A 21,816-nucleotide genomic window follows, 5' to 3' on the forward strand; every position below is an offset into this window, starting at 1 on the left:
TGGGTGGTCCAAGATTCCTCATTCTATCTGCAAATATACTTATCCCCAGACGGAAGACCACTTCTTAGAGGGAAAAGGTAGTTATTCTTCATGTGCCCAGTCTATCCTTGCCCTCTTGGCTGAGGCAGCCAATAAGCTTTTCCTAATGATTGTGGGGAATTTTGTGGGGCTGTGAGTTATGGACACCTGTCCACTAGCCACTGCATTGAGGACACAAGTTAATTTCACATAGGCCAGGGGTGAGCAAACCTTTTGGCCTGAGGGCCACATCTGGGTATAGAAATTGTTTGAATGGCCGTAAATGCTCACGAAATTCGTGTTGGGGTGCAGGAGGGGGTGAGGGCTCTAGCTGGGGGTGCGGACTCCAGGGTGGGGCCAGAAATGAGTTCAGTGTGTGGAAGGGGGCTCTGGGCTAGGGCAGGTGGAGTGGGTGCAGGGGGGATTGAGGGCTCTGGCTGGGGGTCCAGGCTTGTGGGGGTTGGGGTATAGGATGGTGCTCCGGGCTGGGACTGAGGAGTTTGTAGGGTGAGGGGGGATCAAGGCTGGGGCTGGGGTATGGGGTTGGAAGCAGCGGCATGTCCCCCTTCCGTCTCCTATGCAGAGGTACAGCCAGGTGGCTCTGCTGCGCACTGCTATGTCTGCAGGCACCACCCCTGCAGCTCCCATAGGCCACAGTTTCCGTCCAGTGGGAGCTGTGGGGGTGGTGCTTGGTGTGGGGGCAGCGTGCGGAGCAGAGCCCCCTGCCTGCCCCTATGCATAGGAGCCAGAGGGGAGCTCGGCTGGAGCACCGGAGCAGGGCAAGCCCCAGACCCCACTCCCCAGTGGGAGCTCAAGGGCTGGATTAAAACAGCTGGTGGGCCAGATGTGGCCCGTGGGCTGTAATTCGCCCACCCTGACATAGGCCATCAGACCATTATTGGATCGCAATATCTTTCCTTTATAGCTGACCAGGAACTGACTTAAGCTGGTGACCTAGCTGTGAAGAGCTGTAATATACTATACCTATCTGCTGAGCTAATCAGTCCACAGTGAGTCTCACTTTCATTAGCATGAACTTCAAATTTCTCCCCAAAAGTAAATCTGATTGAACTTACCTTCCCTCTCTTCCTGCCACGTACTGCTGCAGAATAGGAAAGGAGGCTTGATTTTTTCATAAACATCCTTCTACATAAGAATGGGGAGTGAGGAGGGCATTAGTTATAGCCTTACACTTTCTATGATAGTTTTCACAGTAACATTTAATGGCTGTGTAAAATACTTAAAAGTAAACATGAATCCTTCTAAATCTTATTAGGAGAACAACAAAAGGAAGAAATGGTAGTAATGAGGCTTGCAGATTGGAGCTATAGGGTGTGATTTTGTACACACCAGCAAGTGCTACTGGAAGACACTTGGGGTACATCAAAGAATCCTGTGGCACCTTATAGACTAACAGACGTTTTGCAGCAGAGCTTTCGTGGGTGAATACCCACTTCTTCAGATGCAAAGCCAGGTGGCTCTTCTTCTTCTTTGCATCTGAAGAAGTGGGTATTCACCCACGAAAGCTCTGCTGCAAAACGTCTGTTAGTCTATAAGGTGCCACAGGATTCTTTGCTGCTTCTACAGAACCAGACTAACACGGCTACCCCTCTGATACTTGGGGTACATCTACACTGCAGCTGGGAGCATGCCTCGCAGCCCGGCTAAACTGACATATGCTAACTGCGTTTTAGCTAGCATGCTAAGACTAGCAGCTCAGGTGGTGGCATGAGCTAACTGCCTGAATACAAGTCCGCCTGACCCTCTGGGTCCATACTCAAGTTTCTAACCCGTCCTGTTGCCCAAGACACAACGTCCACACTCCTATTTTTGGCATGCTAGGTCAAGCAGAGCTAGCGTATGTCTGTCTAGCCGAGTTGGGAGGCATGCTCGCAGTTGGAGTGTAAACATACCCATATGTACAGTACTTCCAGTCTGAGTAGTGACTGTCTGTAAACGTAGCACCTTTGTGCTCAAATAACCCTGACAAATTCCTTTTTATAAATTGGTTCTAAAAGAGGGTAATATACTCATTTTTGCGATTGTCTCAGTCGCAAAACTACAGAATCCCATGTAATACTGAAGCAGTCTCTTTGCCCACCCAGTACTCTCTTTCAGCAGTATAAAAGAGACCCCCATTTTACATGCATGTCCTTTAGAAAACAACTTTTCTTGAACACTCTGTTATATAATGCTTTTATAGTTTTATATTGAGCATAACACACAAAACTGTTGTGCCTTGTATTGTGCATTTTATTTAAAAGAATCCTCAGCACAACATTAACTGTTTTACCAGAATGGCAAATGGAAGAATTGATTCTTGATTCAGATGCCAGAAATCATTACTAAAAAAAAAAAATTACCATGTGAGTTTTAAAGTGTGGTGTGTGTTTATTTCATTTTTTTGCAGCCAGGGCTACACACATGAATCCCTGATATGCTATTAGCTTGAGGGCCCCTTTAATGCAGTTGCTAGAAATCACAAGTAAGGAAATAATTCTTTTTGAGGCTTCTGGAATTGTAGTTGCAGCTGTCACTTTGCCATGTGAGAAACAATGTGATGGTGCGAATCTTATTACCTCATGGGAGTTCTGTATATCCACAGTTAGTTATGTGTTTGCAATGTTTAAACACAATTTTTTTCTTTTTAGTAATTTTGCTTCATAGTAGACTGTCATAAATGTGTGCCATTCCAGATGCCACAACATATATAGAAGTTGATTTGTTCTTTTCGTTTATCATACAATCAATAAATCAGTGGGTAGTAGTACTGGAGCCAGATAATTATTGATATCAAGTTTATTATGTTATATGTATCAAAAGGGAATCCTTGTAAAGCACAAAGTGGTAGTAGTAATGGAAGGTTTACATTGTATCAGGTGGCTTTGTGTTACTATCTAATTTTTCTTTCATGGAAAACCCTCCATATCTAGTACTTGCTATGGTGCACCACTGCAAATCTTTTGGGATTGTCAGCAAATATAAGTATCATCATGTGCCTGGAGATGGCCTCTAGCAGCAAGTACTGTATTACAAAATTCTCAAGCTTACATGTTCTCTGGATACCTACAAATTCTGTACCAAATGCAAATGATATAAATAGAAAATAACTATTTTAAATACTTTAATAGTATATATTTATCAATAGAAATCATGTAAAACTACCTAGAGAGTGATGGGAAACTAGTGAGCATTACCAATTCAGGTTCGAGCTTACTAAGTAATCAAAGAAACCTCAGATATCCAAGCTTGATTGGTATCTATTAATTATTAGTACAGTGCGCAGCAGAAAGGCAGATGCATTACCAAGCATGTGGAACTGAAGCTTGTAGCTGATGGCAAATATGACACATGGGTCACAGTGCTGGTTCTTATTGCCCATTCCCACAATTATGCTCCTAGTTTCTTAAGATGTCTGCAGTTTCTGTTACTACTAGCTTCCTTTCTCTGACCCAAATATAGCTTGTTTTTCAGTACATTTCCAGACTTTGACTTTTCATAAAAATTTTAACTTCAGAATTAATATCTACTGCTTACTCATTATTTTGTTGTTGGTACATTATATTTATATATGTAGTCCCGTCTATTGCAGTTAAGACATTGCTTGCTTAGTCAAAAGATCAGGGTACTGTGTTAAAGGGTCACTGTCTTTCTTAACAAATTTAGCAAGCTTGTGTTTTTTCCTTCTTAGCCTGACCATCAATGATTACGGGAATCTGGTTCACGAGTGAGCGCTAGGCCTTATAAAAGTCTGGCTCGTAGCTCAACATGAGGCGCCAGATAATGTTTTCAGTGTCAGTGCAGATAAAAAGCAAGTGACTATAGACCACTAAAGTGAAAATTTACTTGCTGTAAAAATTTGACTGACCCTATCTGATCCATAGGAAACTTTAGACTGGAACTCTTTTAGACATGCTATGTATTTTATGAACCTGAGTCCTGATCCTGCAAACAAACCTGCGAGTAACATGAGTAGCCTTATTGAGCTCATGTGTGCAAAGTTACTCAAAACTGTAAGTGTTTGCATGATCAAGGGCATGATACCTTAATGCCTGAACCTGAAGGTGACTCCCTGCAGCCAGGCAAGGCATTGTGGCTCCCTGTGGGCACAGCAATTTGTTGTGATCACACATAGCACTGCTCTACAGCCAAAATGCTTCTGAAATAAATGTAGTCAAACGTTACTAATTCTGGGTCACTGAGAACAAAAATGATGCTTAAAATTGTTGATTGGCTCTAGTTTTCAAGTTATGCTATTGGGTCAGTATATACGACCCTTGACTTGGGAATAGCGGATGATAAGTGAGTTATAAAGGGAAGGGATCTCAATTTGAACCAGAAATGACTAAAATACACCTTTGACTGGATCTATGAATAAATCTATGACTGGGTTTGGACAGTACTTGCTTTTTAGGCAAAACAATGAATGATGCAATCTGAAGCTGGTATTGCGTCATACATTATATGAATTGCATCATGTTATTCCTAGAAGTCATGGATGATGCAATCATAACGAAGCTTACATCACTCTGCTGAACAAATTGCCCTATATCAGCTCTAGAAATCATACGGTGTCGTGCTCTCTTATTTGTCAGTGTTTGATTTTGCAAAGGGACACATTTCTGTTTAGCCAAAGTGAGCAGAGATGCCTCGTACTTGTGTGAACAGTGCAGATAACTTCTGCTATGTTTGTGGTGAAGTGACTTTTGCATCACAAAAGCGCAGTATAACCACTATGGTTAAGAAAGCCTATCACCTTTATTTTGGCTGCAAAATTGGAGATCAGGACAAGAGGTGGGCCCCGCACATATGCTGCAACACTTGTGCAACAAATCTTCGCCAGTGGTTGAACAGGAAAAGGAAATCTATGCCTTTTGCAGTGCCAATGATTTGGAGAGAGCCAACAGATCATACCAGCAATTGTTACTTCTGCATGGTGCCTCCAGTTGGGAAAGGTGTGTCAAAGAAGAAAAAGTGGACTGTGCATTATCCAAACATTCCATCAGCTATACGCCCAGTACCCCACGGAGAAGGACTGCCGGTTCCTGATGCACCAGAATCATTCTCACTTGAGTCAGACGAGGAAGAGGATGAAACTTCTGGTCCTGAACCATCAATGTCACAGGACCCACATTTTCTCCCATCCTCCTCCTCTGAACCACACCTCATAACACAAGGTGAACTGAATGACCTTGTCAGGGATTTGGAACTACCCAAGAGTAAGGCAGAGCTGTTGGGCTCCAGACTACAGCAGTGGAATCTCCTGGCAGGTGATGTTAGGGTTTCCATGTTCCGTGATCGTCAAAAGGATCTTGTCCCATTCTTCTTGGAAGGTGATCTTGTAGCCTGCAACAACATCGATGGTGTGATGGCAGCCCTCAACATCGTTCACAATCCAGATGAGTGGAGACTGTTCATTGATTCATCGAAGACGAGTCTTAAAGCTGTTTTACTGCATACTGGCAATGTTTTGCCATCAATTCCAGTTGGTCATGCAGTCCATATGAAGGAAACCTATGACAACATGAAACAACTTTTGAGGTGCATAAACTATGACCAACATCAGTGGCAGCTTTGTGGCGATTTGAAGGTTGTTGCTCTCTTGCTTGGTCTGCAGACTGGATACACAAAGTACTCCTGTTTTCTCTGTGAATGGGATAGTTGTGCAAGAGATTCCCACTACGTCAAGAAAGATTGGCCATTCCGACAGTCATTGGAGCCTGGGAGGAAAAGTGTTCAGCATCCACCACTTGTTGAATCAAGGAAGATTTTGTTACCACCCTTACACATCAAGCTGGGTCTGATGAAGAACTTTGTCAAGGCCATTGACAAAACACAAGCAGCTTTCAAGTACCTCCGTGGAAAATTTCCAAGGTTAAGTGAAGCTAAGATAAAGGAAGGTGTCTTTGTTGGTCCTCAGATTCGTGAACTTCTTCAAGATGATGCATTTGACCATGCACTGTGTGGCAAGGAAAAGACGGCATGGAAAGCCTTCCGGTTAGTGGCAATAAATTTTCTTGGAAACAACAAGGCAGACAACTACAGGTTGTTGGTGGAAAACCTCCTCAAGGCATACAAAAGCCTTGGTTGCAACATGTCACTAAAGATACATTTTTTGCATTCTCATCTAGATTTTTTTCCATTGAACCTGCGGAGCAGTGAGCGACGAGCACGGCGAGCGATTTCACCAGGACATTGCAACAATGGAGAAACACTATCAGGGCAAATGGAGCCCATCAATGCTTGCGGATTATTGCTGGACAGTGACAAGAGATGCTCCATTTAATGAATACAAGAGACAAGCCAAGAAGCGCCGAGTAGACACTGAATAGGACTAAACTATGTACATAATAGTTTTTTGCCTTTTGTTTCAGAATAAATTTTATTTATATAACCCTTTTGCTGATTTTTAAAGTGTTACATAAACAGGACAGGTGAAATATTATCATGTAAAGCAACCATCAACACATGAAAAGACCTAGGTTTACAATTTATGATTAAAACTCTACTATCTACACAATATACATAGACATAAAATGTAAAAACTTAAATAACTTAGAAACAGTAGCCAATCAGTTGTTTTAATTGTCATATTTGAATTCAGCACATCAAAATACATAATAAAAAGGACATTTCATCACTGAAGCAGACGACTTCTCAAAAATTGTAGACCAGTGTAGTCAGTTGTGGGAACAGGGCTTTTTCAGCTTCTGTGCATGGAATAAAACCACAGCTTGTACTCTTTCAGTATTACCACTAGGAAAGGGATAGATAAGAAGACAGAAAATATCATCATGTCACTATATAAATCCATGGTAGGCCCACACCTTGAGCACTGCATACAGTTCTGGTTACTCTATCTCAATAAAAAATATTAGAATTGGAAAAGGTATAAAGAAAGGCACGTAAAATGATTAGGGATATGGAACAGCATCCACATGTGGAGAGAGACGAGACTACGAAGCGGAGGCATAATAGAGGTCTATAAAACCATGAATGGTATAGGGAAGTGTTATTTACCTCTTCACATAAGACAATGAAATTAATAGGCAGCAGGTTTAGAACAACCATAAGGAAGTACATCTTCACACAGTGCACTGCAACCCGTGGAACTTATTACCAGGGGATGTTATGAAGGCCAAAAATACAACTGGATTAAAAAAAATTAGATAAATTCATGGACGATAGGTCCATCAATGGTAACTAGCCCCAATGGTCAGGGATGCAAACCTATGCTCTGGGTGTTCCTAAATCCTGACTGCCAGAAACGGAGACTGGACAACGGGATGGATCACTCAATAATTGCTCTGTTCTGTTAATTTCTTGTGAAACATTTGGCACTGGCCACTGTCAGAAGACATGATGGCGGGTTAGATGGATCATTGGTCTGGCCCAGTTGGCCATTCTTGTGTTCTTACCAACCCTAAGCATTCAGAAGGCCCATAAAAGCTATGATGGTGATTTAAAGTTCACGAGACTCTTATAACTTTAGCATCTTTTTGCCCTTTTAAGGTTTTAACATTTTGGTTCTTCAGGCTTTTCTCCACGACCATGATGGCTAGAAATGTATTTTTTTAATGAAAGTGGACATTTTCATGTAACCAGATGATTTCATGTGCAGGGGCTTTAAGAAAAACACCAAATATCACAGGAGGATTCTCTATAGAATCATGAGAGATGGCAATGCTGTTGCTCGTATTCAAATTTTTATAAACAGCAACAATCCTGACAATGAAATAAATCATCCATAACTGTAGAATCCCCCCACCAATACACATGCTATTTTTTCACTTAATTGTTTGTTCATTCATAGTTCATGAATGAAGGGTGCAGCTATAGTGATCACAGCTATCTATTGCACAAGAATGTCTACTTTCTGGCCGAGCGGTTTATCATGAATTGCTCTACAGTATTCACAACTGTTTTCTTCTCTATGATTGAAGATAGAACCATCTTTGGAATTCTTTCTAGGGTACATTTCCAAAGACAGGGATGGACTTGATAGTTATGATCGTGTTGAGCCCAGAGCTGTGGTCAAGTCTGTGTCCAGAAAGTATTAAAAAATGCCAGTTATTTAACACAGATTTGGTAATGTATTCACTTGATCTGATTCTGCTCCCACAGCATGCCTGGTTCATAATTCCCTGAGGTGTGGTTAGTTTAGTTATATTGTAATTTTGTTCTGAACGCAATTATTATGGGTCCGGCTTATGTTATTCCAGATAACTAGTGTACATGAATTAGAGTATTTATTCCATCATCTGTGTATTTGTAAATGTTGCTGTGCCTGTAAATAAATCATACAGAAAGTAAACTTGTCAGATTTCATGGAGTTGGAGAGAGATTTTATTTTAAACAACAACACAATGTTAGAAACTTCTGTTTCATCTTGTTTTATATCTTGGAGATACACCTCTTACCCCAATATAACGTGACCCGGATTTAACGTGGTAAAGCAGCGCTCTGGGGGGGTGGGTAGGACTGCGCACTCCGGCGGATCAAAGCAAGTTCGATATAACACGGTTTTACCTATAACGCAGTAAGATTTTTTGGCTCCGGAGGACAGCGTTGTATCGGTGTAGAGGTGTATATGAGGTTTCATTTACATTACAATGTGTGCTACGGAAATTGAAATTTGAAAGTAAGTAACCTAGCATATTGAGTCTTGGGAGTGTATTCAATAATTTACACTTAATAAATGTGTAGTGGTGTCGAAATTCTTTGGAATTGAAAACTATTAAGCTATGCAAAATTAAACTGGTGAGAGTGAAGATATGGTGTAGCTTTGTGTTTGGTACTCCTACGACTATTAAGAGTGAACTAGAGTATTAGACTATTGTAGTGCTTTAGCTACTTATTAATAGGGGTGTATCTTGTGAAATGAAAGCTCTGCCCGTTTGATATGGAAATAAGTTTGGCAGAGGTGGACTGGGCTTGCCTCTCTCCCCATGTTATCTGAGCAAACCTTGCAGTGAGATGAAAAGGAGAGCAGCAGAAGGGAAGGATTACGCTCCAATGAAAACAGCAATACTACCTGGAGATTTCCTATGCTTTCAGATGTCACCAGCCGCTGCTGGAGTTTAGAGGGACTGCACATCTTGGTTTAACATACCCATTCCATTTTTAATAATCAGGAACCAAAGATGGTGCATCAACACTAAATGATATATCTTAGAGACGTCTTGCTCATACTATGTAGTAGTGAGTGCCAGTGCTGCACTCTGCTGTTGGAAACGTTTTGTAGGGCACATAAAATAACTACATTTCATTTCAGTCTGGTGTTTGGTAAAATGATGTCTCTATAAACTACAATATGTTTAAATAAAACAGTTCTTGGTTTTGCACATTATTATTCTATGTCAGTTGCAGGGCATTTGCACTTGAAATGTGACTAATACACATTAAATATGCATGAAAAATCTGTGAGGAAGGGTTAATTTATAATGGGGGCTGGATTATTCTCTTACACCTTTTGAAGTGAAAGCTGTGTCATGGGTGCAAGTAAGAGCAGAATTTGGCCCTCTTGGTGTACTCCAAATTTGACTGGCTGGTTGTGAATGTGGCTTTTACTTGATGGGTACCAGTTAGAAATTAAAACATTCATTGGGGAAGATGCATTGTTTTAAGTGTCTGTTTCCTCTTCTCTTTGTCAGTTCTTGCACTTCTCTATATCTCCTCTTTTTTTCTTTTCCTTCACTATGTGCTTTACCCACAAAACTAAAACTAGGGGTCACCTGATGAAATTAATGCAAACAAGAAGTACTTTTTCATGCAACACACAATCAATCTGTGGAACTCATTGCTGTGGGATGTTGTGAAGGCCAAAAATAAAACTGAGTTTAAAAAAGAACGAGTTAAGTTCATGGAGGACTGGTCCATCTGTGGTTATTAGCTAAGAGAGTCGGCATGCAGCCCCTTGCCCAACACAGTTCTTAATCTCTGCAAGAAGCCGGTAGTGGAAGATAGGGGTGGATCACTCCAGAATTGCCCTGTTCTGTAGAGTCACCCTGGAGCTCTGGTATTGACTGCTGTTGGAGACAGGATACTAGACTAGACGGACCATTGGTCTGAGACAGTGTGGCCGTTCTTATGTACCCATCCCCTTTATTTCTGTCTCTTCCAGGTCTTTCCCCAGAATATTTCCCCTAATTCTGTTTTCTAAATTGGCCAATCAATCTCTTCATTCCCCCTCACCCCAACATCCTCCCTTTTATACACCATCAGCCCTAACTTAATGTTGCATACACACCCTCTTCCATGGATTACCAGGCACCTTGATATGCAGAGGACTAAACTGCAGTGAGGGTCTCACTGCTCAGAAGTCAATACCACTTGAAAAGGCGCGACCTTACCCGTCACCCCAGTGGCTGGATTCTTACCAGGTTGCTGTCCCTGAACATTTTTTGGCAGCTCCATTTATTTTTGTAGATGCCAGCTGGTGTAAGTGTTTGGAGTAAATTGGAATGCCCTCTCCCAAACTCAATCTGCCACTGCCGCCGCCACCACACACACAGAGCATCCTGGGTGCTAGAGGACGAGCTTTCTCTCTAGGCTTTCCCTCCCACCCAGAGATTCCTGGCTACCTCAAGACTGGAGGTGATGGGGGTATTAGCCTCTGTTTTGGGGGTTTAACCTTCTTAGTAAAAAACTCCAGTGTCTGCCTGTGCGCAAGGTTTCTCTCCCAAGCTGCAAAAGAAGACTGAGTCTTGCTACTTTGACTGCTCCCCAGAGCAGTACTGGAACTGTCAGTCTGCAGACTCAGGATGACAATGTTATGTTTGTTATGCCCACAAAAAATACAGAGCAAGGATGGGGGAAGATATCTGTTCCCTGACTGTGGAGCTATTTAGTATTTTTTTAAGAGCCCAAGAGCAAGTACTTTAAAGGGCAAATTTCTCTGACTTCCTCATTATGGATAAACTCTCGCTGCTTACTCAGGTGGCAATCTGATATGTTTTAATATGAAGATAATTATTGGCATGGCAGCGAATAGACTCACTTGTATTTGCTTAATAAAAACTTGACATGTGAGTGGGCTTTAGGCTTCTTAACTTGAGTATTTTATGATTGAAGTAGTCCATGTATAGCATAGAGAAATGCCCCTTTTTTTCTAGCTAAGCGCTGCACAAATATTAGCATTTGAAATGAGAGCCAAATTCACATACCTAGGACTGCATATAACATCAGTCTCAGACAGCTACTGATAAGGAATAACTGGAATAGTTTATATTTCTTCACTGACATAATGAGAAAGTCCCATTGTATTTGAAGTGTCTTCCTCATGAGTATTGAATTTGGCAATGCCATCCATCCAGAAACTTACTTAAGAGCTCCTGAAAAATTTAAAACCTTGCATATGTCTTGCAAGGAAAAAACATTACTACTGCACTTGCATGTTTTCATTTTTAGGCCTCATTAGGCTTTTCACCAGCAAACCACCTTTGCCAAGTTAATTCTACAATTAGAATAGCAGATATGCCCAATGTCAGTAAATTTACAGCTCCGGATTTGTATCATCATGTATTATCTTGCACCTAGAGACCTCAACCAGGATCAGGGCCGGTTTGTGCTACATGTTGTGCCAACAGAGCAGACCACAGTCCCTGCCCTGAAGATCTTACGGCCTAGAGGTATGTCAGCATTCTGAGCTGGAGGTGTAATTTCCAGATCCAGGACACACCCTCACTAGCTCTGATTGAGCTAGGGCACTAAAAATAGACAGGTAGCTGCAGCAGTGGGAGGGACTAGCTGCCTCAAGTAGGATCCTGTCTGAGATGCTAGCTGTGTACTCAGGGCTGTTAGCCCCTCCTACCTCTCTCACCCTGGCAGCTACATTTCTATTTTTAGTGTGGTGGTTCTGTCTCCTCAAGCTGGAAATTACTCTTCCAGCTCCAGGTGTAGCCATGGCCTAAGATAACACAACAAGTGGGTGTAACAATCAGCTGGGAGGAACAAAGGACCGAACATGATGGAAAACATGCAGGCCAGATATGTGCACAGATTGATGGTTTTGAGGTGGTTAAATTTAAAATATTTATAAAACAAATATCAGAGAATCCTACTGGCGTTCTACCTAGACATCGTTAGTTAGCGTGGTGCAGCCTATTCAGTTTGTGTGTTGTAAATATCCTATTTCTCTGAGGCTGGTATGGTGGATTGTACTGAAATAAACTGACATTTCTGCATCCTGTCATAATTACGTCAAGATAACATCTTAATTATATAATATTCTATATGTGATATATTGAGTGGTGATGTCATGTAATGTTCACTATTTTATATAATCAGTTAGCCCTCGGGCTCAGGGAATAAAAGATTATATAAATATAGTAGAGTTTGCTTTACAGTTTAAAATTTAACTTGGATGGAAGTACAATTTGAAGTGGAAATAGAATATTTACTGACATTACTGCCATAATAAATCCTAACTGTAGTCTTCAAACCAAATAACTTCATGTTTATCACATGTATTGTTCTTCCAACCCTGCTGCTTCTCTGCTCTCATGTTATTTATGCTGTCATCCTTAAGAACAAACCTGTTCTTTGTGTGGAATTCTCATGTTGGGTAAAATTGTCTGTGAATTGACTGTGTTGTAGTTAGGAAATGAAGCTGTGGGTTGGGACCCCAAATACTTCACCCATAAATACAGTTTGTTGAACTAAAATGTAATACAACTTTTTTTTTCATGGTGGTTAGCTACTTTGCAGCTGATTAAATTTTCATGCGCCTCCATAGAACAGAATGAACGGAAGGACTGAGATTTTAGTATGTAGATAGTGATACTGGGCATTTGGTTTGATAAAATTGTAAGGAGACTCTGCAGTGAGTTCTGACTCTAAGTAATGATTCATATGGCTGAGTGGTATGAGGAAGGAAAGCTGTGTGGTTTTAGAAAAAACATTGATTTGGCTAAGATATATGTCAGTGTAATTTAATTGAAATAAGGTGCTAATTTGCAGAAAAAAGGTGTTAATGTTTTAAGTGTCCAGTTATGGAAACATGGGAACTAAAATGAATTTGCACTAGTGGCCCAAGAAGAGAACAAGGTCAGTGAGTTCAGGGAGCTAAATGTCACATGGTAAGGCTAAGAATAGGTATAGAATGCTGGAGTGCTGATTCAGATAGTAATTTTAGTGCACTGCTTTTCTGTTTAGAATTCCAGGGTTATCTCATTTGAACTGTGAGGTTAGGCCTGCTGTTTTCAACATGGTTGATCAAAAGCGGACTTCTGCAACATTTCATCTTCCACAAACTCATGCATCCATTTCTCCTGTCCCTCCCTATTCCAGAGAACAGCCCATCTTCACCACCAGAGCACATGTCTTCCAAATTGACCCCAGCACCAAGAAGAACTGGGTTCCTGCAAGCAAGCAGGCTGTAACTGTTTCCTACTTCTATGACAGCACAAGAAACAGCTATCGGATTATCAGTGTGGATGGAGCCAAGGTAGGAGGTTGACAGATACATCTAGCATGTTTATTGATTGGAGAGCATCGTATGATGCTGCTCAGCATTAACTGGTAATAGATATGGATGGGCCAGCCTACAGAGATAATTGAATAAACACTTAATTTGTATGTAATCCACTCGGTTTATTTGTACTGTTAAAACTTCGAGTGCAGAAATGGAAGTGTGTGTGTGTGTGTGTGTGTGTAATAACAAGTGGCTTTCTAAACACAGTCATGTTTGTGGAGGCAAGACTAGATCAATTAGAATAGCTTAACATCTTGGCAGGCCAGTAGTTCTTAGTGTCAAATTTTGGCGAGTATTTGGCTGTGTCTTAAAATATCGTCTATTAAAGGTACATCTGAATTTTTGTGGCCATTTTTAAGGGTACAATGGGAGAGGTGCATGCTCAGACTAGAGCTATTAGTTTTGAAGAGAGGATTGTCTACCCCTTGGGATAAAAGAATATGTCTTCAGTGAGTAATTATGTCCTCCAGCCTGCACCTTGATAGACTATTGCACTGCTGGTCAGTTTTTTCAGTCTGCAAGACATAGTCTGCTATTGTAATTCCCAACCCCATGCAACATTCCTTCTAGCACAGTAAAAAACTGAAGAAACTCCACAGTGCTGCAGCCCTTCTCTTCCGCCCCTCTCCTTTAATTAGTTTTTATTGTTTTCGATAATAACTAGTTAGGGCTAAATTCTGCCCTTGGAAGAATGTCTACATTGATTCAGTGGAAGCTCCAGATGTGCATTGAGGGCAGAATTTAGCCCCTTGCATGTTTCCTCTGTTAAGAGAGAAACTGGAACAGCTGCTGTTTACCACTTAATTCAGTGGCTAATGTTAGCAAGGCAGAGTTCATTAGCCTGTGGTTGTATTCTAGGTTAATCTTTTTTCCTCCCTCATTTTTATATTAGTCTGGCTAAAAGCAGAACCACTTCAGTGACCATTTTATTTAAAATATTTCTCTCTTTAAAATAGATAATGAATTACAGTTTTATTTTGGCCTTAATAGAAGCAAATAAACATTTCAGTTGCTTTGTTTGGGGTGGCGTACATCACTTGATGCTTGCGTGCTCCCTTGTGGTGCTCAGTGCGCTTTGAAAGGAGCCTTGGTATATTCTGCCAAAAGACATTCAAAAAGAGAGCAAAAAACCTGTCAGCATTAGGGTGCACCAAATGAATCCCAGTCATTTGAAATTAAAAATCTCCTGAGACACGTTCAGCAGAGAATGAATTGTTCACCAACCTCTGGATTGTCCTTCCTCTTTCCAGAATAGTGGGCCTGTCCTGGCTGAGGAGCAACAGAATGTTTACAGTGGCCTCCTTGGAGAGTCCCTCATTACTCCTTCTGTGTAGTCCTTTCATGCTGGGAATATAGGCTGGAAAAGGAAGCCCCGGGTATTATGCTGCCAGATTCAGGCAGTACGCTTCACTGTTACAGCAACTTTTTTCCATCCAGGAATCTCAGCACATTTACGAATACCAGTTAATCTAGCTTCATAATTTACCCTGTGGGTCAGTGCTGTTATCCCCATTTTAAAGATGGGCAAACTGAAGTATGGATCGACTAAACTAGTTGAGTGAGGAAGTCTGTGATGAAAAGAACTTAGATTTCATGATTCTCCATCTTATGCCTTAACCGCAAGATTTCCCTCCTCATAGGCGACTGCTTTGCTTAGACAAGTCAATGCAGGACATGCTGAGAAACTTGCATAAAAATCACATTGAAATCCCACTTCAGCGCATTTGGTACAGTTTTACCACATCACTCTGACATTATGTAGCAACAATAAAATATTATGAAAACTCTCTAGAGTGCAGTGCAATTCATTCAACCTTGGTTGTTACTTGGTTGTGTAAACTTCATTTTACGTTTTTTTTTTAAAGCCTTCATTGTTCCTCTGGGGCTACATGTTGAATTGCAAATATGGAAAAGAATGTAGGGTCGCTCTAACCCCTTTGCTGCTGTTGTCATTCACAAAGTCAGGGGCTCGCTGCATAATGCTAACTTAATGAATATTTGTTATCCTTCTGACGTGCCAACAGTCTGACAGGTCATGCTCCTTGCAAGAGTGGTTTGTTAAGAGTGGTTTGTTAATAAACACTGGGTTATTATTTTCCTAATAATTACCCAGTGTTTAGGGAGCACTTTGTGTGTCTGTAGAGGGCTATGCAGTTTTCTCTGTATGGAAATGTATTGTACATTTATAGAGAACATAAGCAGTTAAGAAAACATGAAGTAAAACAGGTTTGAGAACAAAATGTGAATAGTAGGTATCTCCGGCTGTCTGACCAGCATTTGTCTTCCCAGCGGAACGGTTACTAGAGGTAATGTATCACCTATAAAGATGGCATAGATGAGTTAAACTACCTGGTAGATCAGGGATCCAAAGACACACAGACAAACCTTAGCCACCAGAGACCAGGGTAGTGCCTTTGCTGTAACCTCTCACAGAAAAAACAGCTGACATATTCCCCTTTCCAGATAGGCTGTTAGTACTTATATCAAGTGTGAACATCAGAATCTTTTACAAGATACCATTACCAAGGAAAGGAATAGAGCAACATGTCTTTTAATTACATAATAAGAAAGGGACTTTGTAACTTTTTCAAGAAAGTAATTTCATCATAATTCTTGAAGGCATCATTCACCAGAGGCCGTCTGAACAGGAAGAAACGGAAAGCTAAAGAAAGTAATATTGACAAATAGGGCCTGGAATGTTCCAGACTTAATGAGGCAACCATTGGCTCTGTCATATGAAAATCCCTAGTCTTTTAGGCAAAAGTCAGAGTGTGACTTAAATTGGGGGAAAAACATGAGCTAATAACTGGGTGGTTACTGTGCAGTGTGTGGGGGAAAGCTTAGGCCAGACTCATTAAAATCAACCTATATTATTCTACCTTTAGAAACACAGAGACCTGAAAGAATGCAAACTAAACAGAGCAATAACCTCCATCACCCTTTGGAGTTATGCATGGTACTGCCTGGATTGGTTTTAAAACAGTAAAACCTTCAAGTTCTAAATATTTGTTAAATAAGGAAAATTGAGGTTGGAAAAATAGGAACCTAACATTTCCATAGAGAATCTGAGAATTAAAACTGTTATTTTCAGCCCCCTCCAAAGATGGGGGCAGTGATAATAAGCAAGGGCTAGGTCTACCCCCCACCCAATATTGCACTTCACTCTGTTGACCCTGCGTAAGACCAATAGACCCCAGTTGTCGGTGGGTGGGATTGAATCTTGGGCCTCTGGAGTTTAGTGCATGAGACTCTACTGCATGAACTAAAAGCCATATGGCTGTTAACTAAGGGTGTACTGCAGATTCATTAATCTCTCTCTAAGTGGTCTTGGTACCACTAGGTGGGACAGAACACCACACCAAGGAGGGGTGTGGGTTTCATTCTTCCCCTAGCCTGAGGAGGTACATCCCAGCTGAAATCCCAGACGCGCCCATACTTGTAACATCAACAGACCCCGGTCGTTGGTGGGCGGGATTGAACTTGGGACGTCTGGAGATAAATGCATGAGCCTTTACTGCATGAGCTAAAAGCCATATGGCCCCTTGAGCAGACTCATTAATCTCTCTAAGTCAATAGTCCCCAACGCGGTGCCCGCGGGCGCCATGGCGCCCACCGGGGCATCTGTGTGCACCCACGTACTGGCCAGCGGACAAGCATCCGCTGAAAAGCGGCATCACCAAGAGGTGTCACCGCCGAAACGCTGCTGATTTTCGGTGGCATTTCGGTGTCGACGCCTCTTGACGTTGCTGCTTCTCAGCAGCATTTCGGCGGATGCTTGTCCGCCGGCCACGGTCCTCGGTGGCTCGTCATCCAGCGCCCACCACCCAGAAAAGGTTGGGGACCACTGCTCTAAGTGGTCTCGGTGCCACTATATGGGTCAGAACACCACACCCAGGAGGTGTGTGGGTTATACCTGCACCAGTTAATCTTTTGAGAAACAATTCTATTCTGTCCTTGGGGGAAAAAAAATTACCCTGAGAATTAAAATCCAGTGATAGTTTGCGATTGAACAGATATTTTGAAACGGGTCCGGCAGAGAAACCTGACATCTCATGTTGTGACTGTGACAAACTGAAGAAGATATTTCTATGAAAATGATTAGACAGAGGGGCAGAGAGAAAAGCAATGAAGCAAGATCACAGAGGGGAAAGACCAGCATGTTGCAAGACTGGCTCTGGTAAATATATGCTACAGAAATGATAACCTTCAGTGCTGTAAGGAAAGCTTTCATTTCAACTACGGAGTGACCATTCATTTGCAAAGCCCAAGTTTATGCTGTATGTTGTTTTATATCACATGGAAACAAAAGTGCCCTTGAAAATTAACTGGCAATGGCCAAGTGGATGATAACCTTGTTAAAATACTATATGTAGTAAGGAAGAGTCCCAGGATACAAGGTTTTGTTATCTGGCAGACCTGCGGATCAAAGTCAGTGGGCCTATTCGTGGAGTAAAGTGCAACTCAGTGTGAATAAGGGTGGCAGAGTCAGGTCCTTGGCGTATATTCCTCAGAGTGAATATAATAAAATGAATAAGCCTCTCTGCAAAATACTTGTCCTTCAAATTTCATATCCTGTCATATGAGAGATTAGTAAAAATATCACATGTTGAAAAGGAAGTTTCTACTGCTGAAGACAGCTTGGATTCCTTCAGGGTTTGTCTTTCTAATCCTTGCACCAGTCTGCATTACTAGTTAATACAATAGCTCAGCGCCTCTGCACAGAACATACATTTCTTTGTTGAATATTTACACAGTGAAAAGGGGGTGGATTTAGGAAACTGAGCTCTAGAGTTACCACTTTCAAGGAAACCAGCTGCATATTTTTCTTTGTGGATGAAAGTGAAGTGGTTGTGAAAGACTGGAGGCTATTTTTTTTTATTTTTATTTTTTTTACATTTTGGGATGTTCTGCCAAAAGGTGTGCATTCAGATTTGAGGAATTTGCAGTTAGTGCTGTCAGGGGTCTGAGAGAAACATACCTTTCTCTAGATTTTGTTTTGGCTTCTATATCTTTTTTTCTTTGTCCTAATTTCCTTTATTAGAACAGTATTAAATCTTTTTAAGAAAAATATTTAGAGTGACATTGAGAAGCAATTCCATACTGCTACATTTTTTGGCACCAAATAAAGACTTCATACCACATGCTATGAAAATACGTCGCTAGATGCTTTCATATTCATCATAGCAATTAACTTTATATCTGAGAGTTGGTGGATCTGATTTGTAGCAAATATAATGCATGATTTGGTTGCAATTATTTATATTTCTTGTGAGCATATTCCAAGTGAACATGTAGTGATATCCTGATTTAACAGATTAATTAGCTGGGGATATCTATAGTATGGCTGAACATATCTGTGGGAATCGCTAATGGATTCCTCCCCTGCTACTCCCTGCTGCTGTGACTATGACAGTACTGACATGCATAAAGTCCTTCTTTTCCATGCCCTTTATAGATTTCACAGCATTTAGCTCCATTGTGAACAGATTGCCGGGAGGCAAATGGCTTCCCACCTCTGCTTTTGCTCCTGCTGACTTATGGACCCTAAGGGAAATGTGTGTTAGCTGCAATTATATGTTGTACAGTGATTGCACACTTTGTCTACATTTTTGGTCATGTCATCTACTAAAAACAAAACATATATGCTTGTAATCGGAGATTCACCTTTGTCAAACCTAAATTTCCTGTTCTGTTAGCATTACAATTAAATGACCAGCAGATATTTTATAGTCATGAAATGCAGAAGAGAAGGAGAAAGCAGCTCAGGGGTCTTTAAAAGTGATCTGAAAAATGTGGTGCTTTGCCTTTTTTTGCTTGTTTTTATAATGTATAAAGAATGCCTGGAAAAATATTCAGAGAGAGATGGGGAGGGGGCATGTGCATGGAGAGGTTTCTGTTTCCTTGTGGTTTTTTTAATTAGAAATTCAGGTTTTTTCTAGCTGGATTTTATTTGCTGTCATTATTTATTTGTTGTTGTTGGCTGTTTATATTATGGTAGCACTGGAGTGCTGGTCAGGGGCCTATTGTGCAGTGCACTCTGCAATTGTGGAGGATGACATGGTCCCTGCCCTGAAGATCCATTAGTGACAGGATTGTGACATTCAGAGAACTTGTGCCAGTGAAACCTGATCACATGAGCAGAAAATGATTGACTTTTTAAAAACTTTTTTTTTTGGGTCCAACAACTCAAATGCCTTAATAAACACTTTGGTGGGTGAGAATGTTCTCTTCAGCACTCCTTCCCACCTCTTTGGGTAGGAGCTGAGCTTGATAGAGATTCCAGTCCACGTTTGAGTCCTCCAAGAAAGACCTCCAGCAAAAAAAAAGGAAGAATTAACTTGACACCACTTACATTTTTAACATAAAAAATTCAGCAGAAATAAAAATTCAGCAGAAAGAAAACACTTCAGGCCTTCTTTATATTGCATAAACCTCTTTGAAAGTTAACTGTAAGGTGAATCAAGATATGGCTCAGTGTCAAGGTCAATAGCTTTTTCCTCTGGACACCTAAGTTCAAATGAAGGTTGACTGGTTTTACTAAACTCCTATGCAGATTTGTTCACAATGGAGAAACCTCAGCACAATTCTCTTGAGCAGAAACTCCCAGGGCTGGAGTAGTTGAGGTGTGCAGTTTAGGAAGTTGAACATCTTTGATCACCTTATTCTCATGACCCATGAAATATGAAAACTGCAACTTTGACATGGTTATTGACACAGGACTTTGTCTGCTTTATGATTCTAATATGTTTTCAAAAGGAATTACTAACTAAGGAAAAGATTAGCATGGGGTGAAAACAGCATGGTTGGAACTGTAAAGACTATATAAAGTGTAAATGTAGAGCTCAGTTCTGTCCTCCAATGTGTATCATGCATCCCTGTGTCTGTTATTAACATTTTGTTTTTATATTGGAGAATCAGCCATTGAATGCATGCATATTAGCTGAGGTGTTCTGATGTATGTAGTGATGCATGCACTGTAAATACTGTTTGGGTTTAGAAACTGATATGTTAAGCTGCTAGAAGCCCACACTTTTTCTTATCATTGTAATCAGTTCTTACTCAGACTCATCAGAACAAGCAGTTTTGCTCTTTGAGACAGCTGTAACTTCGACTCTCGTAGCTTGAGACGTCACAGCATAGGTTAAAGAAAAATGCTTGAATATAAAGATCTGTGTCCTAGTAGCAGTGGCAGTTTAAATAATGCACTTGTAAAAGCTGTCTGGAAAATCTGGAGTTGCTTCTTGCAATCTTTTTTCCTTTGTAAATAATGAAAATGGATTGGGTTTCAGTCTGAGAGGCAGTTGCTGGTTTTGTTATTAAGTTCTCCTTCATTTTGCATGATGAACAAAGTGAGCTAAGGGGAGTATTTGTCCTACATCTGAGGCAGAGTTGGTTACCACCATCCAAAAATGGACCTTGCTGGTTTTTTAGCCTTATTTTCTAATTACATTGGAATAGTGGAATAAGTTACAATGAATGAAATCTACAGAAGACTGGTTCTAATATGCACTTTGTGAGGTCACTGGAAGACACTGACAAATAGTTCTGTAGTGCACACTTCTTTTAAAGGGATATTGAAAATTGGAAAGAGCTCAGAAGAATCACAAGACTGATGCAACTTATTAAGAACCTGCCTTAAAAGTGAGAGGTTTAAAAAGAGGTTTTATCAAAGAGAAGGTTCAGAGGTGACCAGATCACAGTCTGAGTACCTGCACAGGAGAAGATTTCTGATAGTAGGGGGCTCTGTAATCTAGCATACAAAGGCATAACAAGGTTGGCAATGGCTAGAAGTTGAAACTGGATAAATTGAAACTGGAAATAAAGCCCAGATTTTCAGCAGTGAGGGCAATTAAGCATTGGAACAACCTCTCAAGGGATGTACCCGATTCTCTGTCACATGAGGTCTTAAGGTGCTTCTCTATCACAGAAGGTCGTCAAGATATGATGTCTTGCTAAAAGATATGATACATTTCACCCAGAAACTTGACACAGGAGTCACTGGGTGAAAATCTTTAGCCTGTGTTATGCAGGAGGTCAGATCAGATGATTGAATTGATCCCTTCTGGCCTTAAAATCTATTATTCTAGTTCTGCATTGGGTTAGTAGTAGCTTATGGTTATCTGTATTTGTGGTACAACAGTATTAAATGGTATGGTAACCTAAAATAACTTGAGTGCTCTCTAGCTGTTAAAGTTAAGAATAACTATTACAGGTCCTTGGCTGGTACCACCAGTTGGTGCTTGAAATAGTTGCAGCAGCCTGTCTACACGAGGGCTCCCGGAACTGCAAATGCTGGTTGAGCTGAACTGGTGTGGGGAATGAAG

The 21,816-nt window shown here is 41.0% G+C and overlaps 1 protein-coding gene across 4 annotated transcripts in view; it reads left to right on the forward strand.

Annotated features, from left to right (window-relative positions):
* HOMER2 (homer scaffold protein 2) overlaps window positions 1-21,816 on the forward strand; it is a 115,545-nt gene that overhangs the window by 36,494 nt on the left and 57,235 nt on the right. For all 4 annotated transcript variants that reach the window (XM_044981120.1, XM_044981119.1, XM_044981122.1 and 1 more), the window contains one exon: window positions 13,309-13,465. In XM_044981120.1, coding sequence (XP_044837055.1) covers window positions 13,309-13,465 — 157 coding nt within the window. The remainder of the gene's footprint in view (window positions 1-13,308; window positions 13,466-21,816) is intronic.

Source organism: Mauremys mutica, chromosome 11 (assembly GCF_020497125.1).
Source record: "Mauremys mutica isolate MM-2020 ecotype Southern chromosome 11, ASM2049712v1, whole genome shotgun sequence".
NCBI classification, from domain to species: Eukaryota; Metazoa; Chordata; order Testudines; family Geoemydidae; genus Mauremys; species Mauremys mutica.